A 25945-nucleotide genomic window follows, 5' to 3' on the forward strand; every position below is an offset into this window, starting at 1 on the left:
GTGTGTGTGTGTGTGTGTGTGTGTGTGTATTCTGCAATTCTTAACCTAAAACCTCAAGAGGGCAGTTCTGGCACTTCTGTTGTTTCAATATTTTTTTAAAGCTACCTAAAGTTTCCAGTCCATAAATAAAAATTATTATTTTTATAGTTGTACCATTTTCTATTTTGTGCCATATCCAAGTGAGCAAATATATTAATTTTCAGAGTTTTGAGTTATACAGAAGCCCACTGACAATATTCTTCAGATGTAATTCTGGAGAAACAAAATAAATTCTGACAGTGTTGTAAGGATCTGGAAAAGAGTTTGTGTCTGGAAGTTTTGGCACAGTGCAACAATTTTCACCTCAAGTCAAGATGGCAACAGATGTCTCAGGATTTGTTTCCATCCTCTGACCATTTTTAAGTACTCAAGCCTGTATAGTCTTGGAATGCCAATTTATCATTTCTGGGGTTCAAGAGCAGTCACTCAGATATGTGGTATTATTTTTTCTTGGACTTCCTCTTTCATGGCCAAACAAACTTTATGACACCAACTCTGAAGATTGCCGCATCCAAACAAAGAAATTAAACATTTCCCAACACAGTTTGTAGACAGGTCAACATTAACCAAATGGTTTAAATAGTTGACTGTGTTACCCAAGCCTGCATTTGTACAAATCCGTTTTATCATTTATTTGTAATACAGGAATGTGTAGTGAGAACTTTTAATTCAAAATTGTGAAATCTGGCTTCCCTGAAAGAGGTAAACATTTCAAGTGCTCCAGACAGAAAACAGCACCTTATTCTACTGCATCAAGTATTGTCAAAATGGACGATATGCAGTTTATTTTACCCACCTAAGAACTAACTTAACCCTCCATGTTTTTTTGCTGCCATGTTATCAAATGCATGTACACTGAATTTTATTTTATTTCAAATATTTTGAGCTGTACTGATTTATATTCCTGTTTACAAATAATTCATTTCTACAAGTATAAGGGAATCATTTGTACTGCCCTTGTAAGAGTATGGAAGCATAGCATATAGGACTGACAAAAATACACAGCATGTATAAAATTACATGGATTCAAAAAGCAGTGTTGGAAAACACATTTGCAGGCACCTGGGAACTAAGAAAACACGTTTCCATCATTTCTGGAGAGCGAAGAAGAAATGTCTTCATTTGTCTTATAAAAAAAATAAGCGAGACATATGAACCAAAAATTTTATTGAGTTCAGTGACATAATCTGTATGTTGTTCATAAAAAAAAATACGTGTTCTGTTTTATCTAAATGTCAGAGAAAAATTATTCTGGCATTTGATTATTACGTCTAAGTGCATTTGCATGGGAACCCTCACAATGAGCTAAATTGGAAGAATATATAACTCTCAAAACATCCCACAAAAAGAACAACACATGCTAAACATGTCTTTCATATTGCACAATAAATCCTTAACACAGTACAGCCTTTATACAGTGGTCATCATAGACTGCTGTTCAGTCATGCAACAGTATAATCTGTGTTTAACAACTACATGTGTAGTTAGGTTTATTTTTTAGCTACATAAAGTGTGGGTTTCCAGTAAGTCAGCATCCCAGCCAAGAATTTCCTGCAATTATGTTCACCACCCGCATCTGTCTGAAGTCATATTGGTAGGATTTAGACCCGCTGAGGAGGAAGATGCTGCCTGCAGGAGCAAAACAAACCAAGAACTCTAGTTTAAAACTATGAAAAAGGAAAAAAATTAAATGCAGTCTATATGTCCCTGTTGAAAAAGCAATCGTATACATTTTCTTTAAATATATGATGGAACAAAATAATAACTATACCACTGTGCAGTTTATGTATTTCCTACATCACCAGAATGTGTTTTTCTGGTAAACTCAACCTAAACGTTGTGGAAAAAAATAGACATGTCTAGCTTATATTTCAGTTTTGTTCTGATTGTGTTATGTCACCCAAGTTGACATAAAATAAAATTCTCAGGTTCACAGAGTTTCTCTCAATTTACCATGCAACTTGAACGCAGCGTCAACCTTTCTCGGGATTCCACGCCAGTCTGTCTGGATGAATCTGGGGAAGCCGGGATCCATCTGACTCTTTTGCTCATCATACCTGAAGTGAAAGAAAAATGCATTTGAAAGTTTATTGCTCAAAATGTCTGGCTGCAATGCAAGGCAAGCAGCAAAAGTGCAGAATTTATGTCAAACATTTTTTTATTGCTTCCCTGAGGTCATATTCTGTTTATGTGCAGAGTGTCGGAGAGAGATATAGATAGAAATATGAATGCAATAACCTGGCTGCATAAGTGTACAGTCCTTCACTGGAGCACCTTTTCAAAATCTTTGAAAAACTTTTTCAAATATGTTAGACTGTGAAAATAGGGCGTTCATTAGGTAAATCTACAGTATTTCTTTCATGTATATTTCTAGGCTCTTGCCTGGCAACCTATGAATGTTTCCTTCTGTCAGTGAAGTCTTTCCTTTGTTAACTTGTTGAAGTTTATAAAATAAATTTCTCTTCAGTTTTCTGGCAAATATTTGAAGGTGTACTGTTCCACTTTGAAAAACCCCAAGTTTTTTTATTCATTGAATAAAAAATGAAGTCTTTTTTGTCAAAATTTCCCGTACCTTCATTAGTGTTGCTACAGGCCTTTTTTCCAATATCTCTGACCAGTTTCTGTCTTGTCTTGCCATCAAATTGGATGAAAAGTTTAATATTGCAGTCATATTGCCTCCAATTAACATTGACTGTCTTTACATTGCTGTTGTGTAAAGACGATGCTGCAGAATTTCTATGCTTTTCTCTATTTCTCTATATTTATTTTGTATGATAAGATGCGTTGACCCTTTCTGACCTCTCTGCAAAATGTTTTAGGTTAAGTAGATCTGATGTAGCTGATGGTAGGAATAAATTCAAGAAGGGTGAGATTTATATTATTTCACCTTTTATGTTGTTTGTTTGTACTGTAAGTTGAAATGCAGGGGATCCATAACCCAACAAATGTGAAAAGTGTTTAATTTCTTACATTACACTAAACTGGCATTCTAACAGAGAGTTTAAATTGTACACATCCACTGTATTATAATTATAAAATCTCTATTTTTGAGAATGAACAACTGTTAAATTATTTTCATCTGCTGAACTTTGTTTCCTATAATACAGCCGAGAACAGCTGTCTTACAGGCCTCACAAGTGGGAGACTTTCCCAACTAAGTACATATTGTAGCATTTAATTATTGGGAACTATGTTTTCAAATTGTGTCTCAAATTGTGAAGAATATTCCAAATGTAAAACCTTTGATTAATTTACCTGTAATAAAACTGTCCGATGAAGAACATGGTTTTTCCATATTCTGGAACATGAACGGCAGCATCAACCCGCCTTATGCTGGACGGAAAACCAAACTCTGAGATGTTGCCAGCTGTGCCTCGTGTCTTTAACTGTTGCACCACCCAGTACTTATGACCTGAAAAAAAAAACACAGCTGTGTGTATGCACTTCGAAGACACAATGAAAAACACCAACATACCACAGACGATGCCAAAATCGACAAGCCTCTTGCATGAACTGCAACGCTTAAGTTGCAAAAGGCTGTAATTTGGGCGTAGCGCCGCCTTCTCGGGCTGGAAACCCAGCCATGTCATGATGACACGGACTGAGCAAAGCATTGCAGAGGGCCTTTTACTTTACCAGTGAATAGGTATGCCACGCCTTTGGCTGGGATGTCATAAGCGGCATCAACGGGAGAACCTATGTCGGGTAAATATGTGCGGATGTGGCCTTCCCTCAGCCGATTCCAGTAAGTCAACTTTGTTGTTCTCATCCATATGAATCTGGATTTATCAAAAAAAAGAAGAGCTACACTTAAAACTTATTCAGCACACTTTGGTGTAGTGTGATGCACAGGGTACCTGTTCTGAAAGAAAACAATCTCATTTTGGATCACCGCAGCCGCTTCAAATGCAAACATGGGATCACATTTCTTTGGAACTTTAGGTCGATTTTCAGCTTCTATTTTGGGTTTGCCTGAGTAACAGAGATAGAAACATTGTGTTTCATTTGCCCAATTAATTTTTTTTATTCAGAAAATATTTCATTGAGAATAAAATGTGTTCCTCACCATAAAGCCTTTGGATCCCCAGTACATCGTCAGTGGAAAGAGTGTACTGTTTGCTGCTCTGATGTCTGTAACTGGGGAACATGACAGCAGAGGGGTCTCTGGAGTGAGTCAAACCAAGCGAGTGACCAAGTTCATGAGCTGCAACAGCAAACAGGCTGAAACCTGAAATTATAAAAAAAAAAAATAAAAATCTGCGTTGACTCAGTTGAAATATCTTCAAATGATTGCAAAAAGCTGCTGTTGCACTGATTTGTGGGTTTAAAAAGATGTATTGCACTGCCAAATTGTTGAGCGCCCATTTATCTATATTGCCGGTTTTTCTCAAATTGGTTGGTTGACCACAACAAAGAGATTATAGTCACCTGACCTCTATCCAATAGGAAACCTCTGGGATGAGGTGGATGAGAAAATTTGCATCATGGATGTGCACATTTTCATCACACAGCTACAATAGCTGTGTGATGTTGTCATGTCAATATTAACTAAATTCTATCAGTAAACAAGTGAGATAAATTTTAAAGGCAAAAGAGGGTTCAACACGGTTCTAGCAAAGGGTAGCTAATAGACAGGGCACTAGGTTACTTTATAATATGCTTTGGTCATGCTTGATTGCTATTAATCTTTTTGTGATCAGAAGTACAGTACTAAGCCTAATTAAATGGATTTTGTTTTCCGAATACCACAGACCTTGCCCCCCTGTCGTCCATGTTTCGTCTTCATCAAAGTGTACATCTCCACCCATCCCCTCACCAGGCTGAAAGGCATGGGCCAGCACTCCTCCAGGTCCATCGAAGGGAGAGAAGTCTCCATGAGCTACAACAACATGCAGAAATACTTCTGAATGAATGTCCTATGGTTTATATACTTTTTACACTTGTTTAAAGCCAATCAACTCCTCACATGTGTTTTCAGATTTACCTCTGTGTGCAAAAGAGAGGACAATATCAGCTTTGCCATGGATGACCTTAACGAAATTCAGAGGAGCTGCGTCACTCCACATCTTCAGGGCTAAACGAAAGGATCTTTCCACATCCTCTCTACTCAGGTCTGGGGTATACTTTGCTATCCTGCACAAGGCATCAGACATAATTCCTGTGTGCAATAGAAATTGAACAACTTTACAATATTTTTACTTGCTTAAGTAAAACAGTCTCACTTGTAGGAGATGGTACGGTTCTTCCATTTGGGATGATAAGGATAAAAACTATAGTTGTCCACATCAGGAACACCACACCTCGGCTTCTTCATGACATCCATGGTGTTGGAGTCCAGGATTCCTGTTTCTCTCAGGCCAAAGAAGTTCTGCATTTGCCTGACCTTCTGCTCCATGGCTGATGCAGACCTGATCTTACGTGTTGAACTTCTGTGGTTTGTGCTTCTGAGTCTGAGGCTATAGAACCTCCTTAGGTAACTCTGTTGAAATGCACAGGAAAAGTCTTTGCACCCATTGAACTTCTTCACATTTTGTCATGTTGCAATCTCACACTTTAAGATGTTATGCAATAGACATAAAGCAATGCATGATTTTGAAACAAAAGCAAAACAATGTTTTTTTAATATATGTATATATACAGATATTAAATATTGATAAGTATGCCATAAATTAGTCTGCAACTGCAGGTTTCTACTTGATTTTATTTTAACAATACATTACCTTATGGTGGATAGTGGTCTATTTTCAATTTTTGATGGTTATTTTGTGGTACAATCTTGTATTTTTAAAATGTACATTGTTTTTGTCATTAGACATTTGGAGAATAAGACTACAAACAAAACATGCTTTAACAAAAGCCAAAGCTGTGAAAACTGAAGTCTGATTGAGATGAATTACAATTTATTACAGTTAACAAATTTACCACAAAATTCCTGGTTGTTTAATAATTACCATATCCACATGTGCACATATTTTTCAATAAAATTCTTTATATTGTACAATAGAATGTATGGTTAAAACTGATTAGCTTAGTTTTTTTTGTTGTTGTTGTTCTCACATGTTAATGAAGCACATGTTTTCTGAGAGGCAGTCCAGGCAAAAACAAACTAACAAATGAAAAGCCCTGCTCACATTATAGTTTAAGTATAAATTTCAATATTTGATCAACTAGGGCTTTATAATTTTTATTGGACAATTCCTTATTTGGTGAAAAGAAAAGTAATGCATTATTACCTTGTAGAAATACATTTTAATAACAGAATAGTGGAAATCTGCTTTATATGGCTGCACTATTCATTTAAAGTTAAAGGACATGACAAAAATGACAAATATTCTCTGATGATTTGTCATAGAAATATATGAAGCCAGACTGCAGTACAGCTATTTTCCAACAAACCTTAGCAAGCTGAAAATCATCAGGAGTCAGATGCTGATCTTCCTCAGTGGGTCGAGTCCACGAGATTTCCACCAACATCAAAGAGCTCACAACGAGTGTCCAGGTGCAGACCAACTCCATATTTCAATGTTCATTTCACCATCCTGAACATCTGGTTTTATATGACGACGTTCATGACGTAGTTGGGAAATCACGTGGTCTAAAGCTGTTTAATCATGATTGCTACAGCGAGACCTACCTGAAGGTTTGTGGTTGTAACCTAAATGCCCACCTATATCTGGAATTTATGGAAAACTGTGTTTCTTAGAGTATAGAAATGAGTGCTGAAAGCTCTTTTCTTTCTATTAAGTCATGCCTAAACCTGCAGCCATATGTGAGGAACACATAACTTGGTTTCTGCTTGTCTGTTTGTCAGTCTACACCACATACAGATAGTAAAAATGAGAATTTATGGCACCAACCACAGAGCAACCCAAGAACATTTGATACACATTCAAATGGCAAATGTGTATTAAGGTGTTCAATTCTTTATTAAAAAAAAAAGACATATAAAGACATTTCACCCTAAAAAAAATGTTTGCAGGTCATTTTCCTTCTGTATCTGTTTCAACGAGTTTTCTTTCAACAGCCAAGCCAAGCATTAGCTGTTTCCACTCCGACAATAGATTTGTGGGTGTAGTCAAATTTGTAGACTTGTGGTCCCACAAAGAAGTAGATGAAATCTAAAACGAACGTAAAAGCAGACAAAAACACATCTTTAGAACACAACATACAGACAGAGCGATGTTCAACCTGTTTCAAATTGTTGCTGTCTAGACTCATGCAAGCCTTTTCTTGAAGGTGTTTACAACCATGGATGCCTTTTGGACTTAAATATCAACCTTTCTTACAACTAAAATTGCACTATATCACATAAAGGAATTCAAATGTCAAATTATACAGTGTAAATCATACACTCCATATGCAAGCTGTAAAAACCCAAACTCATGCTGCAGAAGTTAGATGCAAATCCACATTCCAAATTAACAAGCCCCCAAGGCTACAGACTCTTCTAAATCAGTACAAACTGTATTTGGTATCACATTTCCAAGTGGATGGGTGCGTTGGGCAATGTACTCACTTCTTTTATAAAAAGCTGCATTTATTGTGGCGTTGACTCCCGGGAAGTCATCACTGATGGATCTTGGGTAACCAAAATCCATCACCTTTCGGTTCTCGTTGTAACTGAAAAAGACACAGGACAAATTTAAAGTCACACTCATGTAATTGTCACTCTGAGAAAGATCAAAATGTGTATTTTGTGCATCAGCAGGTAAATCAATCTTCTCATGTATTGTAAACAAATGAGTGTTGATTGATTGAAATTGTATGTCTAGTATAGTAAATCTGTGCTTTATCTCTCTGTTTCTTTATGCTAATGGCTGCCTGGGCAAAAGTATTATAATTATGTCAAATACTTCAACTTTGTGGGACATATTTGACATTAAAGTATGTGTGAATATGTTGACAAAAAGGTAGGAAATTCCTTTTGCAGCAGGAGCATATTATTTTTTTATTTCCTTACCTCCAGTAAATATCATTCATAAAGAAGAGGGTACGTCCTGTTTTAACAATATGCACAGTTGCATCAACATCTTGAACCCAAGCTGGAAATCCAAAGAAGGAAAGTGATCTTGGCTTTCCCCTCACAACAGACCCTCTTACTGTCCAGAATGTGGATTCTGTTAACAGAAAAGGGTTTTGAATATGCTATAGGATTTTTTGACTGAAACCGAAGAAATCAAAATGTTTTTTTTCTTCCAATGCAGCAACTGAAAAACAAAAATCCAGTGAAGTCTGTTTAAACAATGAAGCCGGTATCACAGAGGAGAGTGACAGAAGTGTTGTTCATAACAACGACACGCTGCTCACTTTGCTCACTTTGCTCACACCGGCTCTCTAAATCAGCTCTGTGACCACCAGGGTGCCTCAGTCCTTACGTATCACACTAAGAGGAGGACGGGCTTTCAGGTGTCATTTCTGCAGTAAGGTGCAATAATATAACCTACATCATTTAAAAGTCATTTTTATAAATTATGTCAAAAACAGAATCTATATACTATTTGAAGCATGATCACAGTGAACTTTATACTGTTCACAGGAGTTACAAACTGCATTTATACAGTAAATTAAAAATCCATTTAATCACAATTTATTTTTCCTACAAAATATTAGCATTTTTATTTACTACTGGTCCTGAAAAAGACAAAGAGTTGATACAAAGACAGGACCAGCATTTGACTAGAGTACTAGAGTTAGAGTCTTCCACATTAGAAATAGAATATAAATGTGCTCAGAACCTAGATCCGTTTTGAAATAAGTGGTAGTTTCAGTGAAATATTCTCAGCATGATACAGGTTATATAGGAAGCAATGACACATGGTTACCATGAATAAGGTAAGCGGTTGATCTGCGAGGTATCCAGAAGGCAGCGTCGATTCTGGTTTCAATCATAGGCATAAAGTTGGATATGAGACCTTCCTTTATGTCAGACTGCACATTATGTTTAATCCAAAGATATCTAATGGAGTGAACAGGTTAAAAACAGACAATGTTAGTAAATATCCCTTTCAAATATTATCTGATGAATTCATATGCGCTTATTCATTTTGTAAATATACACATACTTGTCTCTGAAAAAGAAGGTGGCATCCCCAAGAGTTGCTATAGCATCAAAGGTTATATCTGGTGCACATTTGTCCTGCATGAGCCTCGGCAACAGCGGTCTGAGGGGCAAGTTTCTATCAACCTTGAGAGGAGCTGACACAGCTAAACAAGTTAGTGAGATATTTAAGAATAAACAATGCATTCACAAGTTAAATATGCAGTAGTGCATTAAAATACGACAAATAAAAGCAGCTTACTGTAAAGTGCTTTGATATTGGCTACATCTTCTCTGGACAGCAGGTTTGCTGGATGGAAGGCTTTGTAAGTTGGATACATCAGGGATTCTGGGTTTCTAGAGTGTCTAAGTCCCAAGGCATGGCCAAATTCATGAGCTGCTACCACAAACAGGTTATACCCTGAAAAAGAACAGAGGCATTGAGACGAACACTGCCATGTTTGCTGCTGTTCTGCTCAGCTTCGTCTTGTATGACTGAGTTCAGCACCTGCATCTGCTGCTGTCCAGCGCTCGTCATCATCAAAGTGCGTGTCTCCTCCAGTACCCATGCCTGGGCCAAATGCGTGAGCCAGCGTGCCTCTGGGGCCATCAAAAGGATAAAAATCCCCATGCGCTTCAGAACATAATCCAGGCCAAACATGAAACAGGAACCACAGAGAAAACCATTTTCCAAATTACAGCCGTCCATTCACCTCACCTGAATGAGTTCAGCAGTGTTCATACGATGACGCTGCCTCGGTTATCTGTTAAATTACTACTGTGGCTTCCTAAGTTGATCCCCACTATGTTTATATTACATTCTGTTGATATTCTGTCATCTGCTGCCACTGTCAACACGAGGCCAATGATGGACTTACCATAGGTTACAAACTCCACCATGATGTCAGCATTGTGGCTGTTTGTCTTGACGAACGTCAGACCGCTGGCTCTGGCCCAAACACGGAAAGCTGACTCTATCAGAGAGTCCACAACGCTGTGCCGCAAATCTCTGGTGTATCTGCCTATACTATGAAGAGAAAACAAATCACAAGGGTTGCTGTTAATTTATACCATGTCTGTAGGTAAGAATAAAATTACTAATAGCACTTTTGTTTTTCCTATAAAGTACATGAAATAAGCCAGGATTTTAAAGGGTCACTTTTAAAGCCACAAAAAATACATATCACTTCTCAATAGAGCAGGGGTATTCAACTCCAGTGTCTTGCAGCTGTTAATGTGTCCCTGGTCAGAGGTAAATGCTGTGACCAGCGACCAGACTTATCTCCTCAGTCTGCAGTCAGGTTCTCCAGAAAACCAAACTGATTATATGACTTAGGTGTGTTGAAGCAGAGAGAAATCTAAAAGCTCTAGGACACCAGTCATGGAATATTCCTGACCTTTCACATACCTAGATTTTGTGCCAATAAGGTAAGAAAAAATGACACCACAGGAATATAATGCTCTCACACCACCTTTCAAAGCATTTTACACTGTAACATACTGTATATAATTTGACAAAGTAATCCTGGTTGGAAAAGCTGCACTAATGTTATAATAAGAACATTGCATATTCTCATACTATGCCAGATGATTCCCTCACCTCGGTATGAGGGAAGCTTGTAACTGAAAGTAAAACTTATGCTGTCTGATTATTGCAGTTTATAATTATCTGACTGTTTGGAGGCACCTGAAGAAAATTTGAATTTCATTCTGAGTTGGTCAGCCAGTCCTGAGCTACGGCAAGAAATTTAAAAATGACAGAACGTTAACATAAAGACCCAGCGGAACAATATGATTTCCACAAAACTGATCCTAGCCAACACTATTCACAGTGTGAGCTCATCAAAATTGACACACATCCTTTAGAGAAGTGACAGGACTTGAATATCCCTTCATTTCCTGTATTACATGTTTTTCAATATGTATAACAAATAGCATACAGACTAAGATAGAAATAAGTATGACAGAAGTTTTAGTTTTGAAGTATAAGTTGATTTTGATTTACAATGAACATATAGTTATGTATTTGGAAATATTATACGGTTATGAAAAACATGAACACATTGTTCATTGTTTATTGTTTGTTATTTTAAGGTGGCACGTAAAACAATGGTTAGCAAGCGGCCACTGCAAACAAGCCAGCAAGAAGCTGTAGTCAAACTGACCACTTACTTATCAGCATCAGCTCAATAACTAATTGAAAACTACTACTAAAATATGTGGAACTACTTAGAAATTTCAGAATAACAAAAATCAGTTTTACAGATTATAACTTTAAAAATGGTAGCATATAGTTAATAGCAATAAAGAAATAACAGGTTCATCTTATTCACTTCAGTTTAAAATGTAACAGTGAGCTTTCTTCTTAATTAAATGTTTATTTTGTGTGTAAATTACTGGGCCTCCAGTTATTTACTGGAACAGAGAACAGAGACAGTGTTACATAAGGGCCTGGTCATGTTGACGCTCCAACAGACCCACAAGACATGTCAAAGTCATGAATCCAAAGCTAAAAATGTGCTAGCTGCTGTGAATTGTGACAACCGCTTCTGCCTATTTCTGCCAAAAATTTTATTGCCTGTTAGCCTTAAAGTATGCCTCAGGATTTGGTTTGGCTTGGCTATTTGGAGCAGACAGACTGATTTATTTTTTGACATGAAAAAAAAAAAAAAAAGTAAAATCAGTGTGAGCCACACGCAGTACCGGTATGTGAGGACATTCTTATTCCAGCGTGTGCCATGGATATGACTGTACTCCTCCACATCTGGAACACCACACCGGGGGCTCTGCATCATCTGCAGGGTTTCGGGGTCTAAAACGCCAGTTGAATTGAGTCCAAAGAACAACTGCATTTCTTTCACTTTGGAGATAAAGGAGGGCTCGCTCCTCTTCATGCGCACCAAATGATCATTTTCCAGGTTGTAGTACTGATGAAGGTAGTCCTGTGGACAGATTGAAGAGATACCTTTAATAAAACAGTAGAGACGCAAAAAGAAATCAACTGGTTCCAGCATAATAGGAGCAAAATCATGTTGTCCAGGATAGACTGGGGTTTAGGAAGTACAGTAAAACTATATGATTCATCTTCTAGCATGAGTTAAAACATAGTATTTTAAGAAATAGCTTAATTTGCAGCACGTAAATGGTTAGATTCAATTCTGCTTGAACTGAATTACAACCATGCCAGCAGAAAAACCATGATCATATATTAAAAAATGTTCTTGCAGCTTTGGCTAAAGGAACACACATCTCTGTTCTTGTGTCGTATATGACCAATTACTTTAAGCCCAATGCTGAGATTCATTGGTGGGAACATTTAAACAAACTTTAGTTCAAAATTTGAGACCTAGTTTGTAGAGTAAAAGAAGTCAAAGCCTCATCATAATTTACAGTTTTCCATTTTTGTATTATTCAACTATCAGACATTAGAGAACTGCTTCAGTAAGTTGATCAAATGTGGAATGAAATGGTGGGCTATGTGAATGACTTCCTTTCATAGAGATTTGCTTGATTTTAAAGTTTAACAAAACATGAGTACAAAAAAGTCAAATTGAATTGAATTCAGATTAATAATAGATTATTAATAAAAATGTTATTAATACCAAAGGGAAATTAAAGTCATGCTATAGTATGCAATTTCTATTTTCTTCTGTTTTGTAAGCTGGAGCTCCAGTCTGAGAATAACTCAACACCCAAGTTGATCATGTTCTGGTTGCATGTGGTAAACTCAGAATAATTCAGACCTCTTGTAGATTTAAAAATACTTTCATGTAGCCAAAAAGTTTGGTTTTGATAGGAAATGAGACAGGAATCTCTCAAGAAAAATAACGAAGCACTGAAAAACGGCCTGTCACAAAAATATTTATGTTTAAATACTTATATATTGTTCAATAATCAGTGGCAAAGCCTTTAATTTGTATTATATCCAACCCTTCTTAAAATTGCCACTATATTTGACCATGTGTTTTTATCTGGAACTTTCACAGTGATTTGGCAGTCATATTGGATATCCAACTCCTGCTGGTATCCTGCTTTTTGAATTTCTAACTCTACAGCGCTTTCTTGTTGTATCTTCATTGTAAAAATCCAACCTTCTGAATAGAGTGAACCTGTACATTAGTAGATATTTTGCCAACCAAAGTCGACTGTTTGCCCTTAAAGTTCTTCATTTATAAATGACAAACCTTTTTAAAGCAGATATAGAGTTTTAAAATAAATATGTACATTTCAATATAAAGATCTCTCTTTTGCTATTGCAGGCTATAAGTTGTTATTTTTATCACTCTCATTCATAAACTTAATGATCATCATAAGATAGTCTAATCAATATCTGGGGTTTTGAAAAAGTATGCCAATTCTAGATTAAACCCATAACCCAAACCTGATATATTAATAAAAGTGGAGGACTGGAACAGTCTTTTAAACGACATGCAATTGGGCAGAAAAAGAAACTGCATGCATTTTTGTTTTGTTAGTCTGGTTTTTAACTGAGCAGCATTTCAATTTCAACTGAGGAAAATAAAATATGATTACAAACAAATCTGTTGAGCAATGCACAAATACCGCTCTACACCGGCTTCTGAAATCTAATAAAAACAAAGAATTTTTCAGTAAAAGCCAATGTAATTTCAAACAGTTTTTTTTTAAATAAAATAAATTGCTCTAAAGCAATCTGACTATACATACTCCCCTCCCCTCTTACACAGGTCTAAAACACAGTTGAAGCAATGATGCACTTACTGTGGCGAGCTTCAAGTCGAACTCTGTTTCTGGTGAAGGAGAGCTCTCTTCTTCCGGGATAGCTGTAGGAGCTGTGAACCCTGAATCAGTCAAGAGCAAGACCAGGAGGCAGCAGGAGAGCAGCATGTCAGACATTTCAGGCTTTCTGACAGGACGTGTAGTGACCCACGATGGAGATAGAAGTTCTGGCTAATGAGAACGCCTTTTTAAATACTTATTGTGACTCATGCTGCTTGCAAATCCAAGGAAAGCCTCATTTAGTCCTGTGGAATTAGGGAGGGGTTTGCTGAGAGCAAGTGCAAGGGACAGCAGAAAAGCAGTCATTTGAACATTTTTCTTATCATGTGACAAACTTGTAGCGATTGTGATTTACGTAGATGCAACTTGTGCTGCAAATTATGCGAGTTCTATGTGTTGGTAAATTCACAGGACACTGAAATAATATGCATGAGGACCATTGAAGAATACAAGTCATGGATTCACTCATCTTTATTTGGGGATGAAATTGCCTATTGAAAGAACAAAATGTTACAGGACAAAAATTTTGCCATCGACAACATTTATAGACGAATAGGAATTTTATCTCAAATTTATAATTTCTTTAGCAGAAACTGTGGATGAAACTAAAGCAAACTCTTTGCACACTGATGCGACACTGTGACCTATTCATCCCACGCATTCTGAAAGCTCTCCCAAAATAACACCATAAAAGCCTTTTCTTGTCCAAGTTAATTGCATGTAAGAACATTTCAATGAGAAATGAAAAGGCAGTTGAAATTGCAGGGTGGATTTAGGGCCTTCGCAGAACAAAATGGCCACCAGCCAGGTTGCCCAGTCTGGCAAGGGTGGTGCTGCAGCGAATTTGGGATATAATTAAAGTTGATTGGTCATTGTTAAGCTTTATGGGTCTGAGAGCATTCCTCTCCAGAAAAACCCGAGCTAACATTTCCAAGACTTCATAAATTTGAGTTGTTACGGTTTGGTGGTCTGAGCACAGACAAGGTTACGAAGTGGATTTAAACAGTGTTGTTGGCGGAGAGAACAGCACTGAACTGCCAGGTTACAAGAGGGGAGAGACCCTTCAGAACATTTGAGTAATTACACTCTCAGAATCAGGCGATGGCAACAAACGCAGAATGAAAGGTAGTTTTTCTGTTCACATATATCAGTATACTAGGAAATTCCATTTATATTGTTTTGTATTGGAGAAATAATGGTAGGTGAATGCTGTAAAATCACAATGCTTACGTTATTTTGACTCGAACTTGAACCAACCATGTTGTCCATGCTGACCGAAGCAAAGTGAACATGAAGAGTAAAACTGTTATATGGTCGATTTTCCACAATGCCAAGAGCAGATTTATGATGTCTGCAATTTAGATTTAAAAAATTTAGTAAATATTTGATCTGCAGTGCCGTGCCTTACCTTGCTGTTGATCTATATGGTGCGAATGTGGGTGTGTTAAGTGTGTGTAGATATAGTCAACATGTCCACACACATCTCCTTTTGTGAGTCCTTTTGTCACATCTGCTACATTTCTTGGCTGCTTCTTCATCTCCTTTCACAGATTTTCTGTTGTATTGTAAGTAGAAGGACGATCTGGGCTTTCCATGACCATAATGGTCTTGTTCTTTTGTCTCCACTCATGCTTAAAGACCCATCTGTGACTCATTTTTGGTGTTGTGGTTGAGTTTTTTGTCCAAGTTTTTAAAGGACGTTGTTTATTGGTTTGTTGACACTGGTGGAATGGTAAAGTTGACTCGTGGCCTTTCCACAAAACCAGCCCGAAGCCTCATATTTGGGCCTCAGTGGTTGATGGAGGTGGAAACTCTGCATTGTTTGGGTTATACTGTTGTAAGTGACTGGAGCATTTCCTCACTCTGTAAGTGAAGCACAGTTCAGTACACGTGCCTTCTAGAGCAGGGGGGCTTCCATGATTATGATCCATTTTGTCATAATGAGTTTGAGATGATGTTCTCTGTGACTTTGGTTCCAGTGATACAATCCTAGCATGGATATTTCAATTTTCACATTATTATCACCAAAAAACAGGTTCTTGGAGTTCTGGGCAGAAGAAAACTGATGGCTATTTTAATTTTTTTGTTGATGGTCTTGAATCCGATCATAGCATTGTTCAGATCTATAGTCTTGTCCATGATGTCTATCGACATATTTTGATCTTGTTTATATACATGAGAAATGTGAAGAGAGGTAATAATTCAGTAGACAGGTGTCAGAAGTATCTGTAGTTACCTTATTAATTAATATAAAAATGGGGGACAATTTTTTTTTCCAAAAGAATTAAGTCCTCATTTTACTCAACAATATGACAAAAATATTTTGATTATATGCAAAGTGTCTTTTCTGGATTTCTACTATAAACATTAAATATTTTTTTTATCATTATTTTGTTTATGAGAAACATTATTAAATTGGAAGCCTGTGAAATATTTATGCCATAAAACTACTCTTACCTGTAATCTTGGCTCCGTTTTCATCATAATTTGGCAATAAACTTGCAAACACCAACTCCAGTATGAATCATTCTTACACATTACAAACGACGATCCACCAACATCAAGGGACATGTGAGCTTCCAGCTCATGTTGCTGCAATTGCAGAATCAAAGGAGTGTCTTACAATGTCCAGTCATCAGAGGATTTCCAAGGAATGAAGTCTGTCACCATCATTATACCTCCACTGTCCATGCTGTTATATTTACCATATTTATCAGATTAGCTGTTGAACTTGCATGTGAACTCAACTGAGAAGCTGCAGCGTTGCTTTTACAACGTACCACTCATTCCGTAATCTTCTATTAAATATCGCAGTCCATAGTAGATGTCAGTTCATTACTACCGGCTGCAGAGGACCTGGGGCATAACACTGGTTGGTCAACCGTTCCCCCCATTTAGGATTTGGACCTTTTAATCTATCTCAGTGCACAGTAATCTGAAAGAGTCTCAGCTAAAAAAAGAAAAAAAAACTGAAGAAAATACTAAGGATTTTTCTAAAATGAACAAGAGCTTAACTGATCATCTGAATTTGTGAATATTTAGTCTGCAGCAGAAAGTTTGAACAGTCTCTGTCTGTTAAACAAAGTCCTGCGACATTTTGAGGGCAACATTAACTCAGTGTTTACCAGTGAAAATTGAGTGAGATGTAAACACAGAAAGCTACCAAGAAATGTTGCTCTCATAAAAAGTTGCTTTCAGTGAATCAACTGGCAGGAGCTTGACTTCCCAGTTGACAATTATCTCTGGCAGACTGCTGATGCAGTAAAAAAGTAGATCTTGCACCGTTGGACCATCAATCACTGTCTGAGCCACGACGTCAACCACAACAATCTGATTTGTGGTCCTGTAAACTTATAACTGAACAAATATAAGTAATATTAAAAAAAACTGAATTGTACTTTAAAAAGCCTTGGAAACTCTTGCTAATGACAACATAGTGCATATTTATACAAAGTATGTGAGTAAATAAGAGCACAAATATCTGTTTATATACCATACCACCTCCTCATTTTCATTTCTTTAGTAACTGAAGCACCCATTTCCTGTTTCCTCCCCATGAATCTAACAGATGAATTACTTTATTAATAAGTAAGAGTAAGAAATCATAGCATTGTCCAAATTGTGAATACATTATCCTGAGTCCACATGCAGATCTCCCCACTACATAGAAATCATCACAGACACAGACATCTATGGCTCCCCTTAGTGGTGATGTAAGACACTGTAATACAAATCTTTGTATTGCTGTTAAAATAAAGGTTGACTAAGATGAAGATTACACCGAGTGTCCATAAATTTATCAGAAAACCTTCAAGATTTTCACAACGTTTCAGGTAATCTTTTTTACTGTATCCTAACTAGCATTCCTTTTCAATATATAATGACAGCAATGACAAAAACAGGTCATGGATCATAAGGTCTAGCACATTTTTATTATGCAGAGAGTATTATGTAAAATCCTTGGTCCCCTAAATTGATCTGAATTGTGCAAACACTGGGTCATGAAGAGGAGACTGGAGTCATTGCAGTCAAAGTTTAAGCATCCAAAGCTTTTGCGCCGAGTCTCTGCTGCCCTCTAGTGTTGGGAAAGACTTTTTTTTTCTTTGTTTAAAATGTAGATCTCAGCAGTTCTTGGGATTTCAACCTAAAACTTTACACAACATATCGTAATTCTAAGCCTACAGTATTGTATTTTTATTATTATTTTTTAAATGTTTTTGTTAGATTTTGCTTGTACCCATGTAAACTAACTGATCCATTTTTAAAGACTGAGTCCGACTGCTGATACAGCATTAATTTAAAATAGGCTAAATTAAAGATTTCTACTTAAAAGTCTGTGTCTACAAAGTAACAGGTCTATTTCATAGAGATGTGTTCCAGATATCATCTCATTAGTGCTGAGCAAATTGAATTAACCTTTAGAAAGGTTCTACCACTGCATTGCTGCCTTTGAACCCAGTGTAACAAAACATTTTTACACACCAATATCATCAAAGGATTATTTTGCAGTCCAGTAGTGGTCTTTCTGTGCACCGCTGGAATTAACATCAGTGAAAACCAAGTGGCTTTGAACAAAACTGCTGATTTGTCCTGTGAAGAGTCCAAGAAGGTCTAAAATTCAGCAACCTCTATGTAAAATCATACTGACTCACCATGTCAGTTAGATTAAGGATCATTTAAAGTTTGTTCAGTTAAACTTACTGTTAATTACCAAATCTTAGGGGATTGATAAAAGCAAAAATCGGAAAAGTGTATTTGAGAGGAAACACTGTATACAAATAGTAAGTTGACTGGCTCCTGTTCAGTTGCAACATTAAAGTCCTTGAAATGGGTAGTGACTTAAAGGCATCATGGTGTTTAGCACATGTCTTTTAGTCATTGCTTTCTGAAAGAAAACAAGTGTATCCCATGTCTTAGAGCGTGTGTTCTTCTCTCATCAAACTGCAAATGTGTTTATTTTGTTTACTTGAATGTCATATGTAAAACTTTCTGCAATTTATGATTATTGTATGGCAGTTTGCAAGGGTTTTGAACTGAGGTGCTGTTTGTGTGGGGTTGCTGCAGCTAAAATAACAATAAAAATCCCCCAAGAGTCTAACTTCCCCTTGCATGAATCAGACTCACTCTGTCAACCACCACCTAAACACTGATGCTGCTCCAAAAATATTTGTCTGCACAGGATGTTGCAACTCGTAGTCACATTGTTAGACATGCATCATATTTCCAATAAAGTCCAGGTCAGCGGAACCGTTTCAGATCCCGAAGTTGGTTGTCTGTCTATATACTTTCAAACACAATATTAAAAAAAAAGTTGGACATAACGTTCTGAGTGTCAGCTTAGTTCAGAAAGTGTGAGCAGTACAAAGCTACAATCGAATAAATCAAGGATTATCATGTGGCCGATTTCGATTTATAGCTCGATCTTTATGCATTTCAGGCTGTTTTGTAATAAACAGCTGTTTATGACAAACAAAATGTATTACATTCTTACATTATAAGCAAAATACTTTGTTTTCTGGTGTATCTTTGATGTGGTTATTGTTTTTTTTTGTTATTATTAGAATACTTAATTTAATATTTGAAAATAGTATTAATGTGACAGTTTTAGAAGTTAAAGAATCCTCTTGTTGTGATGCAGTGAGTGGATAATGACATACCTCTGTTGTTTTCCCCAGACAGTGGTGGAATAGTAGCTTTAGACGGCAGCAAGTCTTTACATGTCAGAACATCAGGTGGTGATATTCTTGCTTTGCTTTGTTAGACTAAAATACAGAACAAAACAGGACCAATGGACGATGTTGAAATCACATCATTTAGTGAATATTTCAACTGAAAACAAACATTTTCATTTCAGTTATAATGTAATGAATATAATTCAATTTTGAGTGATTCATATTTTTCAAGCAAATGGAGTTGCTGAATCACAACTCTAAAAAAAAAAAAAAAGATCTTGTTCCTGTAAACAACTTGTAAAAGAAATTCCCAATTTCTTAAGAACATATCCCACGTTTTAAAAGTGGGAGTTCACATAATGTTGATTTCTCACTCAACAAGTTTCAGTGCTAAACAGCTTATTTGGCAGTACTTCCGTCTGGTTTAATAGTAACGTCAGAATAAAGTCTTGGAATGGCTCAAATTCTGCAGCTGAAACATGAACTCCCTTAGCTTTAGTTATAAAAACCATGGCCGTTTGATGTAAACAAAAAAGTTAGGAGTAACTTATGCTCAATGTCAATCTGCTTTTTCTCAAATTTATTTAAGCGTGACAAGAACTGAATCTATCTCAGGTCTGTTGTGATAAATTTAGTTTTAAAAATGACATTTATAACTCCTACTACTCTCTGTATTGTTTCTAAATCCAGCTCACAGGTCACAAAATACCTGTCAGCATTGCAAATACTGTACACAAATACTGAATACTGTTGAAAACAGTATTCCCTAAATACATCAAGGGATAAATCAAGATCTTCTAGGTTGTCCGTCCATCCATCCATTTTCTTGCACCTTTGTCCCTTAGTGGGGTCAGGAGGGTTGCTGGTGCCCATCTCGTTCCGGGCGAGAGGCGGGGTCACCCTGGACTGGTTGCCAGTCTGTCGCAGTCTTCTAGGTTGTGCAAAACTTAATTATTTCTTTTGCTCAAACTTTTAGTGCTCAAAGCTTTTTTGAGACTTTCAAAGCAGTTAGCTAACAAGCAAGATTTTGAGTGAAAATCTGAATGTGAGATGAATGTGAACTTAAACAGCTTAGTGAAAGGACTGACAAATAAATTACGGTAAAAACATTTGCAAACTCTGCAAAAATTAAATTTCAAATTAAATTTATTTTTTTGTTAAAGATTTATCTTGAGAGGTGAAGGCAAAAAACACATTTATAATTCATCATACTTATATTGATTTAAACACTAATACACATGGAAACATTTATATTAAGAGGATGCTGAAGTACGACAGGAAATGCTTGAATTAAATAGATGAGGCTGGAGGGCTACCGTTTAAGCTATTGACATAAATCTTTTTGTTGTGTTTCTTACTCATGCGTCACAGATTTTACTCTAAAATAAGAAAATAGACTCAAGACTATCATAAGACACACAGCAACGTGAAGGTAATTTCCCTTTTTTGCTAAAAGAAAAAAGAGGAAATTATCCTTATCCAAATATTTCTTCTACAAGTCATATCTACTGATGAGACATTTTTACTGAAGAAAACATCAGCTCTCAAATCACCTAAGTCAATGCAATGGGTTCATCAACGAGTTTCTATGTTGAATAAGAAGTTTACTCAATACAGTCACTGTAGTTTTGCAGATACATACACATTCCTGTACAACCAAAAAAGGAAGTGGCTAGGTACTTTTGCATGAATCACGGGGGGTTGGGGTGGGCAGCTGAGCAAAACACTTTAAATACCCCTCACAGCTTCATGATGCCAGTGGCTTGTTTGGACAACTCAGTGTCAACAACAATGTTTCCTTTGCTGCTGCTGCTGCTGCTGCCGGTGTTGGCTCAATACTCCTTTGCTCTGCCTCTTTCTACTGGGACAAAAGAAAACGTTGTTACAGAAAATGTCAGGATAGACGACCTCTTAATAGCTGAGGTGAGATTCTTGTAAACCTTTTTTCCTTCATATGTTTAATTAAGTGTTTTCTTGTAATTTGCCATAAAATATGTTTTGTTTTTTTACACAGAAATACCTGCGTCACTACTATGGTCTTCCAACTGGTCTCCAAAGTAAACAGTCGTCATCAAGTGATTTTAAGAACAAGGTCCAGCAAATGCAAAAATTTTTCAAGCTTCAGGTAACCAGAAGTGTGCAATTGTTAATTTAGGCTTTTTTGTGGTTCTTTACTTTTCTCATCAGCATTTTAAGAGTAAATTGCATAAACAACACTTTACACAAGGAAAAAGTTTTCATCCTTTTAAGGTCTTTAGAAATAGCAAAGTTTTGGCATTGACACATCTTCCCAATTTTCTTGTTTTTCCACTTGCAAAGGTAACTGGAAATCTTGATGACAACACCCTGGAGGTCATGAAGCTGCCCAGATGTGGTGTACCAGATGTTGGGGAGTACAACCACTTCCCTCGACACCTCAAATGGGAAAACACCAATGTCACATTCAGGTAACTATTAAATCCTTGAGAAGAGAATTTGATATTTTGAGTATGTTTTAAGAAAAATGTTCTGACTGTCTCATGCTCCCCAATGTTTCAGGATTGTGAATTATACTCCCGATTTGATGAAATCTGATGTAGACAGAGCAATCCGAAACGCACTGAATGTTTGGGCAGATGTCACCCCTTTGAACTTCAAGAAGCTGCATGATGGCAATGCAGACATTATGATCAGCTTTGGAACAAGAGGTGATGAAGCATTGTGACTTTTATAAAGTAGACATGTCAAATGGTTCATGTTAGGTTCAGCATGCTGAATTTTGCCTCTTGTACTGAAGAACATGGTGACTACAATCCATTTGATGGACCTGATGGGCTGCTGGCTCATGCCTACCCTCCAGGCCCAGGCATTGGAGGAGACACTCACTTTGATGAGGATGAACACTGGACCAAAGATTCATCAGGTGACTACGATACAGAAATATAACTAATAGCAAACCGAATTCTGTCACAAAAGAACAGTGGTTTTAATTCTATGTATTTTCTCTGCAGCGTACAATCTGTTTATTGTAGCAGCCCACGAGTTGGGTCACGCACTTGGTATGTCCCATTCATCGGACGCAGGTGCCCTGATGTACCCGGTCTACTCGTTCACCTCTGGCTTCCCACTGGCCGAAGATGACATTGAAGGCATTCAAGCTCTCTATGGTGGGCAAATGGAAACTTTGGTCAGAAATGGTAATGTACAATAATTGCATGAGGAAAGTCTGTTCATGCTATTGTAAATTTCAATTTCAGGTCCCAACCCCAATCCCAGAAAAAGAAAGCCAAAACCCGATGCGCCTAACAAATGTGATCCTGAGTTGAGTTTTGATGCTGTGACAGAACTACGAGGAGAAACCTTCATTTTCAAAGACAGGTAAAGTGAAGGCATGTGACATTCATCGGATGCAGGTGACCTGATGGATGAACGATGAACATCGTCCCAATGGCTCACGTTGAAACCAAACTCCTCATTATGAGTAAAGTGTTTCCCAGTAGTGAAACTGGAAAATATAACAATGACAAGAAGTCACTATCCAATGATGACTAACTCTTCAAAGTCCATTTTTTTAACTGTCACATGAAACGCTTCATCTCGACCCAGCAGAGTTTTATCTAATCCTGCGCTTCATTTGATGAACAATTAGTGGCAGCTTAGACATAACCTTGTCATTGTTGATTTAACACAGTTTTTGTTGCGATGTAGGCTAATGTGTCCGGACAAAAATCCAGTTTTCATCTGAACCAGTTTCAGTTATTCCCCTGTCCCAATTTCCCCGCCTGTAACATCTTTGTGAATGCTTGGCCAGTTTGTCTTCAGCGTTGCTTCTTTTTGCAGTTTCTACTGGCGTCTCCATCCACAGATGGCAGAACCTGAGCAGACGCTGATCAAGTCCACATGGCCCACCCTGCCAAAAAAAGTGGATGCAGCGTATGAGTACCCAGAGAAGGATTTAGTCTTCATATTTAGTGGTGGGTTAAATATAAATGTTTGATTATCTAACAAATACCACACACAAGGTAACACCAATACCCTGTTGTTTGTTCTACCAGGGATCCGTATGTGGGCCTTGAATGGATATGCAGTTGTGGATGGCTACCCAAAGTACATACACAAACTTGGTCTTCCCAAATCAGTTAGAAAGATAGATGCAGCTGTGCATATAAAAAGCACAGGGAAAACTCTGCTCTTTGTCGATGAAGAATACTTTAGGTAAGATGGTGATCATGTTACACAGAATGTGGTACTAAAAATGCAAGCATCAATTTCTTGTGCTTCACAGCTTGGTCTCTTGAACTCTTTATTCATTCTCTGTATTTCTGTACATTTTGTGTTACTTACAGTTACGATGAAGCAACAGGCACCATGGACGCTGGTTTTCCGAAATCCGTTGAGGACGACTTTCCAGGAATGCATGATGAGTTTGATGCTGTCACCTTCTATCAGGGTAATATGCAAAACTCAGTATTCAGTACATTTAATGATCCAATGTGTAATATTTATTGGTAGCAATGAAATATGGGACTTGAATCTGTTCATTTAGAACAAAGGATCCCAATTTATTTTTGACCTTCCTTCCAGTAAATACTTGTGGCAATGATTTGAAATCTCTGTACATGAATCACAAATACTGTTTCACAGAACACTTAAAAAAATTACTTACTGATGATGCAGCAACTATAAACCTTTAATATAGAATCCTATATTAAGAATAAGTTTTTTTTTTTTACTCATCCCTCTTTATTTAATAGATTAAATAAGGAGTCTATACTCCTTCCAGTATAGACTAAATACACTAAAACGAGCACCAAAAATGGCTTGTTATGTATTTCGGGAAATTAGCAGAAGCTCTAATCTGCTGCATCTTTCAAAGTAGAGAATGTAGAGAATTTTTAAATTATTGCAGCTTCCAACCTTAGAAATACATGTTGCAAAATATTTACACAGCTCCTTTAAAGAAACTCCTGTGAATATTTTATGTTTTCTATATTCTGTCATTTACTTACATTTGTTCATCTTTGTTCTCTTGCAGGCTACTTGTATTTCTTCCACGAAACTTTGCAGTACGAGTACAGCCTCAGATTCAGGAAGGTGATCCGCATTATGAGGACCAACTCCTTCCTCAACTGCTAGAACTGTTATGTATGGATCCAGCTGACTGTATGTGAACAGATGATAAACCGTCTAGACAAATTGGGATGTGACAAAACACACCAGGGTATGGAAATGAACAGATTTAGGGTATAAAAAAAAAAAATGTTGTCAAAAGATAGGTGTATGTGCTGGACACAGAATTCCATGTGATTCTTCAGAATTTCATGAACTTATAATTTACTTATTTATTTTGCATGAATTGCTTATTTATACTGGATGTTTTCTAACAGATATTCACCTGTAGGAATTTATTGACTAAATTCAACTTACATGGATTTACACATGTTCCAAATAAAGTCTCATTTTCTTTGTTGCATTCCTCATTGGTGTGGCTGACTGACTTCTCTAGTATCTAAGTTATGACAGGTGGGAATATTTTGTGTGTTTACTACTGATGCACTTACTGCCTGCCCTGACACTTTTCAAACTTCCATTTGTAGAAACATATTAAAATATGTGTCATTGTTTGACTTACTGGCTAAGCAGGTGTTTGTCTGTCACAAAAAATCTTAAAATACATCGAAATTTGAGGCTGCAACCTGAGAAAAAAAATGAAAAACTTATATTTACAGTATTTACAACATTATTGTAAAGCACACTGAAAAAATATATTTTACAAAGATTCAAATACTTTTGATTATACAACAGATGCACTACCAATAAATTATGCTTGGATAAATGTTGCACACATTTAGTTTGACTAGCTCAGTGCACACAAAGCAGAACAAGCAGAAGAGTCCTTTACAACAGCTCTCTTAATAATAGTAGATTTTCAATAAATTCATTTGCACGATGTTACCACAAGAGGGCGATCCAATCTGCAGTTTGAGAACAGCCGCCATCCTGTAGGAAGACGCTCCTGATCCGGTCAGAGTCCCTCAGTAAATTTTGGGAGAGGTTAATTGACAGTCATATATAATACCAGTGATCATAAAACGCTTTCATCATTCCCAGGATTTCTCACTCAGACTTCTAAATTATAAAGCATTTCAAGCCAAACAATAATTCAACGTATGCACTTTCAGCAGAAAAAAAGGCTGAGAAAAGTTTTTTATTTTACTAAGTCATCATTTTATAATTGAATGTGTATTACCTTACCTGAACACTAACCACCTCAGTAAATAGTATCTATGTGGTGACTGAGACAATTAAAAAGACCTCGTTGAAGGACATACGTGAGATGATTTAAGATAGTTTTCATTTGCGTCCACTAAAGAAAAAACTGGCCAAAGACCTTGCGTCAAAGTCCAGGAAATAGTGTTTCCTGAACCAAGAAGCCTAATCCACAGGCTCAGTCATGTGG

At 36.9% G+C, this 25945-nt stretch overlaps 3 protein-coding genes across 4 annotated transcripts; 1 reads left to right on the forward strand and 2 right to left on the reverse strand.

Moving 5' to 3' along the window:
- Positions 1 to 1266: 1266 nt before the first annotated feature.
- Positions 1267 to 6555, reverse strand: mmp20a (matrix metallopeptidase 20a (enamelysin)). Its single transcript, XM_008425994.1, has 10 exons — positions 6436 to 6555; positions 5262 to 5518; positions 5024 to 5172; positions 4793 to 4918; positions 4106 to 4267; positions 3897 to 4011; positions 3676 to 3818; positions 3295 to 3451; positions 1993 to 2096; positions 1267 to 1668 (listed from the first exon to the last, which is right to left on the reverse strand). The coding sequence occupies exons 1-10, from the start codon at positions 6553 to 6555 to the stop codon at positions 1568 to 1570; spliced, it is 1434 nt and encodes a 477-aa protein (XP_008424216.1). The 3' UTR covers positions 1267 to 1567.
- Positions 6556 to 7003: 448 nt separating this feature from the next.
- mmp20b (matrix metallopeptidase 20b (enamelysin)) lies at positions 7004 to 13998 on the reverse strand. Of its 2 annotated transcripts, none has more exons than XM_008425996.1 (10): positions 13817 to 13998; positions 11780 to 12018; positions 9955 to 10103; positions 9585 to 9710; positions 9339 to 9497; positions 9102 to 9234; positions 8862 to 8995; positions 8000 to 8156; positions 7556 to 7659; positions 7004 to 7157 (listed from the first exon to the last, which is right to left on the reverse strand). In XM_008425996.1, the coding sequence occupies exons 1-10, from the start codon at positions 13949 to 13951 to the stop codon at positions 7057 to 7059; spliced, it is 1437 nt and encodes a 478-aa protein (XP_008424218.1). In that variant the 5' UTR covers positions 13952 to 13998; the 3' UTR covers positions 7004 to 7056. The 2 variants fall into 2 exon arrangements, with proteins under 2 accessions (XP_008424218.1, XP_008424217.1); XM_008425995.1 differs by having other exon boundaries at positions 9102 to 9243.
- Positions 13999 to 21233: 7235 nt separating this feature from the next.
- Positions 21234 to 24875, forward strand: mmp13b (matrix metallopeptidase 13b). Its single transcript, XM_008425997.1, has 11 exons — positions 21234 to 21429; positions 21521 to 21631; positions 21826 to 21953; positions 22045 to 22193; positions 22283 to 22408; positions 22497 to 22652; positions 22743 to 22863; positions 23326 to 23459; positions 23541 to 23700; positions 23832 to 23935; positions 24521 to 24875. The coding sequence occupies exons 1-11, from the start codon at positions 21256 to 21258 to the stop codon at positions 24619 to 24621; spliced, it is 1464 nt and encodes a 487-aa protein (XP_008424219.1). The 5' UTR covers positions 21234 to 21255; the 3' UTR covers positions 24622 to 24875.
- Positions 24876 to 25945: the final 1070 nt, after the last annotated feature.

Source organism: Poecilia reticulata, linkage group LG13 (genome assembly GCF_000633615.1).
Source record: "Poecilia reticulata strain Guanapo linkage group LG13, Guppy_female_1.0+MT, whole genome shotgun sequence".
In the NCBI taxonomy this organism is placed as follows: Eukaryota; Metazoa; Chordata; class Actinopteri; order Cyprinodontiformes; family Poeciliidae; genus Poecilia; species Poecilia reticulata.

What these genes read in the sequence shown, in the direction of transcription:
- mmp20a (XM_008425994.1), bottom strand. Translation starts at nt 6,555, where the DNA reads ATGGAGTTGGTCTGCACCTGGACACTCGTTGTGAGCTCTTTGATGTTG. An exon ending in ATGGACGACAGGGGGGCAAG is followed by an intron (nt 4,268 to 4,792) that starts GTCTGTGGTATT and finishes TTATAATTTCAG; the next exon opens with GTTTCAGCCTGTTTGCTGTT. An exon ending in CGCTGCGTTCAAGTTGCATG is followed by an intron (nt 1,669 to 1,992) that starts GTAAATTGAGAG and finishes TTGCTCCTGCAG; the next exon opens with GCAGCATCTTCCTCCTCAGC.
- mmp20b (XM_008425995.1), bottom strand. Translation starts at nt 13,951, where the DNA reads ATGTCTGACATGCTGCTCTCCTGCTGCCTCCTGGTCTTGCTCTTGACT. An exon ending in GGTGGAGTTTGTAACCTATG is followed by an intron (nt 9,711 to 9,954) that starts GTAAGTCCATCA and finishes TATGTTCTGAAG; the next exon opens with CGCATGGGGATTTTTATCCT. An exon ending in TGCAGCTTTTTATAAAAGAA is followed by an intron (nt 7,158 to 7,555) that starts GTGAGTACATTG and finishes CGTTCGTTTTAG; the next exon opens with ATTTCATCTACTTCTTTGTG.
- mmp13b (XM_008425997.1), top strand. Translation starts at nt 21,256, where the DNA reads ATGATGCCAGTGGCTTGTTTGGACAACTCAGTGTCAACAACAATGTTT. An exon ending in ACGACCTCTTAATAGCTGAG is followed by an intron (nt 21,430 to 21,520) that starts GTGAGATTCTTG and finishes TTTTTTACACAG; the next exon opens with AAATACCTGCGTCACTACTA. An exon ending in CTGGACCAAAGATTCATCAG is followed by an intron (nt 22,409 to 22,496) that starts GTGACTACGATA and finishes TTTTCTCTGCAG; the next exon opens with CGTACAATCTGTTTATTGTA.